General features: G+C 33.3%; 1 protein-coding gene across 1 annotated transcript in view; it reads right to left on the minus strand.

Annotated features, from left to right (window-relative positions):
• Positions 1–308: 308 nt before the first annotated feature.
• The window catches only part of LOC111698469 (diuretic hormone receptor), a gene marked incomplete in the record, with an annotated part of 53953 nt that continues 44752 nt past the window's right edge, over positions 309–9509 (minus strand). Inside the window, 4 exon segments of the mRNA XM_023468822.1 lie at positions 309–1209; positions 2038–2213; positions 2650–2844; positions 4643–4810. Coding sequence (XP_023324590.1) covers positions 738–1209; positions 2038–2213; positions 2650–2844; positions 4643–4810 — 1011 coding nt within the window.

Genomic DNA, 9509 nt, shown 5'->3' on the forward strand with positions numbered 1-9509 from the left:
ATCCTTCAACACTCTTCATCTATCCTTCAACACTCTTCATCTATACTTTAACACTCATCATCTATCCTTCAACCCTCTTCATCTATCCTTCAATCCTCTTCATCTATCCTTCAACCCTCTTCATCTATCCTTCAATCCTCTTCATCTATCCTTCAACCCTCTCCACCTCTCCTTCAACCCTGTCCACCTCTCCTTCAACCCTCTTCATCTATCCTTCAACCCTCTTCATCTATCCTTCAACACTCTTCATCTATCCTTCAACACTCATGATCTATCCTTCAACCCTCTTCATCTATCCTTCAATCCTCTTCATCTATCCTTCAATCCTCTTCATCTATCCTTCAATCCTCTTCATCTATCCTTCAACCCTCTCCACCTCTCCTTCAACCCTCTTCACCTCTCCTTCAACCCTCTTCATCTATCCTTCAACCCTCTTCATCTATCCTTCAACACTCTTCATCTATCCTTCAACCCTCTTCATCTATCCTTCAACCCTCTTCATCTATCCTTCAACACTCTTCATCTATCCTTCAATCCTTTTCATCTATCCTTAAACCCTCCACATCTATCCTTCAACCCTCTCCATCTATCCTTCAATCCTCTCCATCTATCCTTCAACCCTCTTCATCTATCCTGCAACCCTCTTCATCTATCCTTCAACACTCTTCTTCATCTATCCTTCAACCCTCTCCCTCCATCCTACCCCCAATGAAGAGAAGTGAAACTATGAATACAGCTCAATTTGAGAATCTTGTCTCCTCTTCTATTTGGTTACCGTTACCATTTATAACCGTCGAGGATTGGTTTAAATGTCGTCCCACCATTGATGACGAATTGGTAATATGAGGATTACTTGAAGAGTTCTGTATTAGGTCACTTGTTAAAGATGAATTATTGTAATGCCAGTCTACCCGGCCAACTAGAGGGGAAGAGTTCTGTTGCCTCTGATGCCTACCAACTATAGGCGAAGAGTTCTGGCGTCGGTTAGCTCGTGGGGAAGAGTTATTATGTCTTTCAACAATTGTGGTCTGGTGACGACATATCAGAGGTGTAGAGTTTAATTGGGCTGAAGAATTAAGGTTTTGGTCCACAATAGGTCCGTCAAGTGGTCCAACACTACTCATAAGAAGTCCACCCTTCGCTCTCTGACTCTCGTCTGTTCCTCGCCGATCTATGATAGAGTTACGAACTGTCTGGTAGGTGTAGGCTCTGAAATATTAAAATTATCATAAAATGTTTATTTAAAATATTTAATCAAGGTTTAGGTATACATTATACAATATATAAAAGATATAAAGGTGAAGGCATGTAAAGACTATAAAGGTGTAGGTAGGTAAAGGATATAAAGGTGTAGGTAGGTAAAGGATATAAAGTTGTAGGTAGGTAAAGGATATAAATGTGTAGGTAGGTAAAGGATATAAAGATGTAGGTAGGTAAAGGATATAAAGATGTAGGTAGGTAAAGGATATAAAGATGTAGGTAGGTAAAGGATATAAAGGTGTAGGTAGGTAAAGGATATAAAGGAGTAGGAGGTAAAGGATATAAAGGTGTAGGTAGGTAAAGGGTATAAAGGTGTAAGGATGAATGAATGTATTACTCTGTATATTGGCCGGGTTGAATGGAGCTAAATATAGAAGAATAATGGATCTAGATATTGGTTTTTTTCAGCTTTTCCTGAGGGAACAATGAACATCAATCATGTAAATATTACGGTGAAGCTAAACCATCAGTTTTCAAAACCTTAGTCAACATTTTATACTCCCTCAACCCATTTAACTGCAGAGGGAATAGTTTATGTGGAATAAAAGTATAGAAATCCATAAAACTGTTCTCAGGATAAACATTAAATTAATGTTTTGTTGCTACAACCTAACTCTAGCAAAGTACATCCCCCCAACTCCCCTTCCTATTCCAAATCCTGTCAATTGTTCCTCAATCTTATCTTTCTAAAGTATAACCCATACTGCGGATATTTTTTACCCAAAAGAGAAAGTTTCTCCGTCCCTTCCCTGGTTCAACCCTGATCCCTGTGATTACCTGCTCCTGGATATATTATCACAGACTGTGATAAATCCTGCAGTTACAACTGAGTTCCTGGCAGATTGAGAAACTGTTCCAACGTCTCTAGTTGTCTGCCACCGATCCCAGTGCATCTTCACAGTTCCTTGAACCTCACTGTTTAAGAAGCAGTAGGGTAAACTGATGAAGAATCCCTAGAATAATGTTGATTAGTCCACGTTTAATATTGATTACAGATTTTAGAGAATCAAAGTTCACGGTATATTCTATTTTTTTAAAATATGAGTATGGAGTTTTCTTAAAAGACTAGGCTTTAAGGGCGCTTCGCGCCAAACTTCAGCTTAAAATTGTTGCTCTGTTATCTTTTTTTCGTGGATTTTGTAAAATCTAATTTTTTCATTTCTAACCATCCGTAAACCTTCTCTGGAATCATGTTCAGACGTTTTGACGTTAATCGGTTACAAACAAAGAAATAGACAAGCAAAGTATATATAGAAGTATAGTAAGGTTTAAAGAATATATTTGTTTACTCCTCTGTTTACTTGTCTTGTCTCTACTAGGATAAACTGTAATAGAAGTGTTTTCTGAAACCAATTAATATTACTCCGGGTATAGTTCAATATGGATTACCTGGAAAGAGAGTAGAATACTCCGGGTATAGATAAAGAGTAGAGAAAATATGGAATCTGGTTCCCGTGGCCCAACGATCATGATCAGGTATGTGATCCCCAACAGAGGAACGATCACGATCAGGGCTTTTGCTGCTCGGAAATGAAAATGATCGCTGACTGCTCCTTGGTTTATTCTCAGCTTGGAGATCACAACCTTATACAGGGTTAAGTTTAAATCATTTTAAACATCCTTAGTTAGAGTAGTTGTCAAGAAAAGTATCAAGCTGTATTAGATTCTAACAATTATTTTTTGTTTTATGTAATGTTTTATTAAGGGAATGTTTTATTAAGGGAATGTTTTATTAAGGGAATGTTTTGTTAAGGGAATGTTTTATTAAGGGAATGTTTTATTAAGGGAATGTTTTATTAAGGGAATGTTCCCTGTAAATTGGTTGAGGGCGATCAAAAATTGCATTGTCTCAATAAATTACAATTTTATGTTAGAGTTTAAAAATTTAAATTGACGCTATATGTTAATTTCCTATTTTTATTGAACCTCACAAACTAAATATATAAAAGAAACTGAACACTTCTCTCAAACTCTTAATTTGAATCTTATAATATGCTATATATACGGTGTAAAACCTTTAGAGATCGAGAGATACAATAATTCTAATGATCAAAGGTCTTTAGGTTACTAAGATTTAAGGATTAGGAAAGTCGAGGCAAGCTGTACAGCCGGTGAAGTATAATAAGAACTTGATCAAGATATCTTAGCTCTGTTATTCAAGTAAAATACTAAAGAGAGAATGGATTTAAAACCCGGAAAAAACGTTGAAAATGTAAATTTTTCAACAAAGAAATTCTCATGTTTACTTTGGAACCTGATATCCTAAACCTTCGCAAACAGAGAATAATTTGTTTTCGGCCAGGTTCAGTTTTCTCCAGGAACGTTAAATAGTAGAGAAGGAATAGATTGGAACCAGCAGTGTGGAATAGAACAAAATTACAAATTACAATACAAACATAGAGCCGGAGCTCAACCTGCCAGTTATATCCAAATCTAGATGCTAGGAATAAATACATACTTGGTCATATACTAGACATATACTTGGTCATATACTAGACATGTACTACACATATACTAGACTCAGATACTTAGACATGTACTACACATATACTAGACTCAGATACTAGACATGTACTACACATATACTAGACTCAGATACTAGACATGTACTACACATATACTAGACTCAGATACTAGACATGTACTACACATATATTAGACTCAGATACTAAACAAAAACTAGACTCATTTACTGCACATATACTGGACTTAGATACTAGACATATACTGGACTTGGATACTAGACATATACTGGACTTAGATACTAAACATAAACTGGAATCAGATACTAGAGAGAAATTTAGGACTCTGATACTTGAGAAATACTGCATGAGCTCAGATACTAAAGAAATACTGGAGCTCAGATACTAAAGAAAAAATGGAGTTCAGATACTAGATAAATACTGGAGCTTAGATACTAGAAAAATGCTGTAGCTCAGATACTAGATAAATACTGGAGCTCAGATATTAGATAAATACTGGAGCTCAGATATTAGATAAATACTGGAGCTCGGATACTAGAGAAATAATGGAGCTCAGATACCAGAGATATAATGGAGCTCGGAAGATAGAGAAATACTGAAGTTCAGAAAATAGAGAAATACTGGAGCTGAGATCCTACAGGAATACTGGAGCTTAGATACTAAAGAAATACTGGAGCTCGGATACTAGAGAAATAATGGAGCTCAGATACCAGAGATATAATGGAGCTCGGAAGATAGAGAAATACTGAAGTTCGGAAAATAGAGAAATACTGGAGCTCAGATACTAAAGAAATACTGGAGCTCAGAACTAGAGAAATACTGGAGCTCAGATACTAGAGAAATACTGGAGCTCAGATGCTACAGAAATGATGAAGCTCAAATAATGAATTTTATCTTACCGCCATTATCCAGATGAGAAAGACAGTATTACAGGCCAGGAGAAGAAAGACTGGAATATTGTAAGCTAGGAGCTCCAGCTTCCAGTCTGCTGTAGTGTAGGGACAGTTTACCATCAGGGAATTATTCAAAACATCAATCTCCTTCCCAGATTCATCCGTCATATCATCCTAGCAGAGAACATTGTAAAAGTTGGATTTTATCTTCAAACATTTTAGTTTCGGAAACTGTTTAGGTTCGAGGAATATGTAAACAATGGGAGGCAATTATACCAATTCAATGAAGACGACTTTCGATTTAAATTTTTATTTTAATTAAGCTGTTAAATAGCATAGATACACATAAACATGGAAGTCAAGAGAAGCTATCAATTAAAAAAGATTCTCTTTGATTATTTGTAAACTTGTAGTTCTAAAAAAGCTTCTTAACAATTAAAACTTAAATAATAACGTCGTCGTCCTTGTATTGATATAATCGCTTACCACTGTAGATTGTAGAATCGAGAAAGAAATGATTTATCGTCTGAACCCTTAAATTTCTAATCTCAATATTTTAAAAAAACTGTTAGTGTAAACTTTTATAACTTTAGCTATTTATCCAGCCGAATTCATATTTTTCAATAGCTAAGATCTACACATCAGGTTGTAAAAATATAGGGATTTTACTAATTTTAATTTTAACACTAGTAAACCTTCAATGCATCATTTCATCGAAAAAAATATACAGCAACAAAATAGAAGCCACCTTTATCAAAGAAAAAAAATTGAAAAAAATCAAAACTCATTCAGTAATCAACGAAAAAAGAACATAGAAAATGAGGGAAGGTTGATTTTTTTTTTTTTTTCAAAACATGTAGAAATGGATGTCAAAAGATGTGTCTTGAACCGCTCGATACCGTCCATTTGTCCATATTTCAAAAATTTTTGATTTAAGGCTAAAAAATAGTTTTTATACTTAGACAAAAAGCTTTCTTAACCCTATCAAGGATGTGTTTTCCATCCCCCTGTGTTTTTTTTCTAAATAACTTAAGAACGGCTTAACGCTCAAACTTCTTTACTTTTTCAACATCATTATAGTTGTCAACAAATTTAGCTAAAAATTTCAAAAGGCGGGTCGGCGTTTAAAGAAATCAGAAATGCTTAATAACTTTTTAATTAATTAAGCTACAGAGCTAAAGTTTATATATTTGAAAAGCCCTTGAAAAATTACTGTAATACCATGTTTAAGGTGTTAATATTTGTCAAAATCAAAAATGATAATTTTTGAACAATTTTCCGACATACTTTTTTAACTTTTTTTTAAATCCTCTAACTTAGGAAATTACGCTTAGAGTCTCTTCAAAATAAGAAGAAGACAGAGGAACTGAAAGAGTTTTTGATATATGTAATTCAAATGCATAAAACATGTGTTCAAGTAAAAATGTAAATATCGTTGAAAACAAGAATTTATCTCCCCCTAGCATTTTATTCTATGTAGACTGTTTTCATGCATCCTTGGACACAATCTTCAGTATCAATGATTTGATGATTTATCACAGATGTTTCGGGGAAAATAAACTACAGGGTGTCCACAATACTATTGGGTTAATAAACTACAGGGTGTCCACAATAATATTGGGTTAATAAACTACAGGTTGTCCACAATACTATTGGGTTAATAAACTACAGGGTGTCTACAATAATATTGGGTTACTACAGGGTGTCTACAATAATATTGGGTTAATAAACTACAGGGTGTCTACAATAATATTGGGTTAATAAACTACAGGGTGTCTACAGTAATATTAGATTAAATAAACTACAGGGTGTCTACACTAATATTGGGTTAGTAAACTACAGGGTGTCTACACTAACATTGGGTTAATAAACTACAGGGTGTCTACACTAATATTGGGTTAGTAAACTACAGGGTGTCTACAATAATATTGAGTTAATAAACTACAGGGTGTCTACAATAATATTGGGTTAATAAACTACAGGGTGTCTACAATAATATTGGGTTAATAAACTACAGGGTGTCTACAATAATATTGGATTAAATAAACTACAGGGTGTCTACAATAATATTGGGTTAATAAACTACAGGGTGTCTACAATAATATTGGGTTAATAAAATACAGGGTGTCTACAATAATATTGGATTAAATAAACTACAGGGTGTCTACAATAATATTGGGTTAATAAACTACAGGGTGTCTACAATAATATTGGGTTACTAAACTACAGGGTGTCTACAATAATATTGGATTAGTAAACTACAGGGTGTCTACAATACTATTGGGTTAATAAACTACAGGGTGTCTACAATAATATTGGGTTACTAAACTACAGGGTGTCTACAATAATATTGGGTTAATAAACTACAGGGTGTCTACAATAATATTGGATTAAATAAACTACAGGGTGTCTACAATAATATTGGGTCAATAAACTACAGGGTGTCTACAATAATATTGATAGTTTCTTTAATTTAAAAATTAAAAATTATAAGTAAAAAACTGCATTCAGCATGGTCTTGCAATCTTAAAGAGTTTTTATCATGATATTAAATGTCACTTTTAAAAATAACAATATGTTATTTATTTTTCAATATGTTTAAATACCTTATTCAAAGCTAGCTTTTATTTAAAAAGTTTTATTAATAATTGTATACTTAATCTATAATGTATCATAATTAGTTTACTCTTATAGAGAGCAGGGGGAATACCGTATCTATATTTAGAAACTATATAACCAGAGCTGAAAACTTTAGAATGGGATATCCTTAATCCTGATCGGAAAATTAATCTGGAGATTAAAAATGAGAGGAGAACAAGCAATATTTAATCTCGAGATTAAGAAAAAGAGTGGATTAAGCATTAATCCCGATATCCACCATTCTAAAGTTTTCAGCTCTGATTGTAATAAAGTTTGATATAGTATTTATTATGATGCTTGCAATTACTAGCCGGGATATAAAATCGGCAGCAGGGAAGCAATGCATATTATATCTCTGCTAAAAATATTTCACCTCGGCTCAAGTTATTTTATCCCGGGCAGCTGGGACAAAATGAATTTCAGGATGACTTAATAACATGGTATAATAAGGGCAGCCAAGATATAAAAATGTATATCATCAGCATTAAATTATAAATGAAAGAGCCTGGGAAGATGTATTACAGATCTGGACACAGGAGAATATTTATTTTAGCTCTGAAAGTGTTTAATTCTGACAATTTCCGCCCATATCATATCTAAAGCATAAATGCGCAAGTTGCTTAACGGAAACCACAATTGAAAATAATCAATTTATAAAGAGAAGATGACTGATATCTCTGAAACTCTTGATTAATCAAAGTCTTTAAGGGAACCGTTGTGAATCGGACATGCCACTCTATCAACGGATAATTAGTTGAAATTAAATTAAATCAGACAAAATTTTATAAGTTTCAGGGAATTTTTTTATCTTGAGCCCTGACCGGCCATAGTGAAATTGGGCTGTTTTGACTTCTTCAGAACACATAAACCAGGAAACCAAAAGCTAAACCAAATATATATACTTTGCTTGTCTGGGTGTCTGTTTGTTTGTATCCAATATACGTCAAAACAGCTGAACCGATCGGGACCAAATTTTTTGTGGGACCTCGCGTGAAACCAGGGAAGGTTTATGGATGATCGAAATTTCAAAAATTGGCCTCTAAATAAGTTTAATATTTGAAAATTTTGAAAATCCACGAAACTTTTTCTATAAAATCCGCAAATTTTTTGGTTTTGTTTTTGTTTTACAATGTATTCAAAGAGAAAATGTTTAAAATTGAAATAGAAGATGGGCGCGAAGCGCTCTAAAAGCTCAGTCTATATTTATACTTTGCTTGTTTGTCTGTTTGTTGGTTTGTAACTGATAAACGTCAAAACGGTTGTACCGATCGGGCCCAAATTTTGTGAAGGACCTGACATGGCCCCAGGGAAGGTTTATAGATGCTTAGAATTACAAAATTTTGTAAATCCACGAAAAAATTGTAAATCAGAAAAAATGTATTAATGCTTTGCCGAAGAGAAAATTCTGAAACAACATGAGCAAAAATTAAAAATATAAATGGGCGCGAAGCGCCCTCATTGCATAGTTTTTATATATTTGTTTAATATTCTGTAAGATTTGCATGGTGAAAGGTATTCGAAAATATAATAAAAACATATATGCGCATATTAGATTAATATAGAGTAAGCAGGGTAGGCTCCTAGTGAAAGATGAATATTGAAAAACTGTAAGAATGTACGGTATTATATAATATAAAGAAAAGGCCAATGGAATTCTGTTTCTTTCATTACAACCTCCGAACCTAATTCCGAATAAACAAAACTAATAAAAAAATGATTTATAGTTTCTTCGGTGGATATAAATAGTATAATGTATTCAATCGATTAAAAATACAATACTTTAACATATTCATTTGTTTGTTGAGACTCAATAAACATATTTCCATATCACAAACAGCATTTGTCTAATGGTTCAAATATTATATTAATATACCTGATTATTAATAAGAAACTTGCTTATTAGAAGATCCAATAAGAAACTTGCTTATTAGAAGATCTAATAAGAAACTTCCTTATTAGAAGATCTAATAAGAAACTTGCTTATTAGAAGATCTAATAAGAAACTTCCTTATTAGAAGATCTAATAAGATTCTTGCTTGTTAGAAGATCTAATAAGAAACTTGCTTATTAGAAGATCTAATAAGATTCTTGCTTGTTAGAAGATCTAATAAGAAACTTGCTTATTAAAAGATCCAATAAGAAACTTACTTATTAGAAGATCTAATAAGAAACTTCCTATTAGAAGATCTAATAAGAAACTTGCTTATTAGAAGATCTAATAAGAAACTTGCTT

Source organism: Eurytemora carolleeae, unplaced genomic scaffold (genome assembly GCF_000591075.1).
Source record: "Eurytemora carolleeae unplaced genomic scaffold, Eaff_2.0 scaffold40, whole genome shotgun sequence".
Lineage (NCBI taxonomy): Eukaryota > Metazoa > Arthropoda > Copepoda > Calanoida > Temoridae > Eurytemora > Eurytemora carolleeae.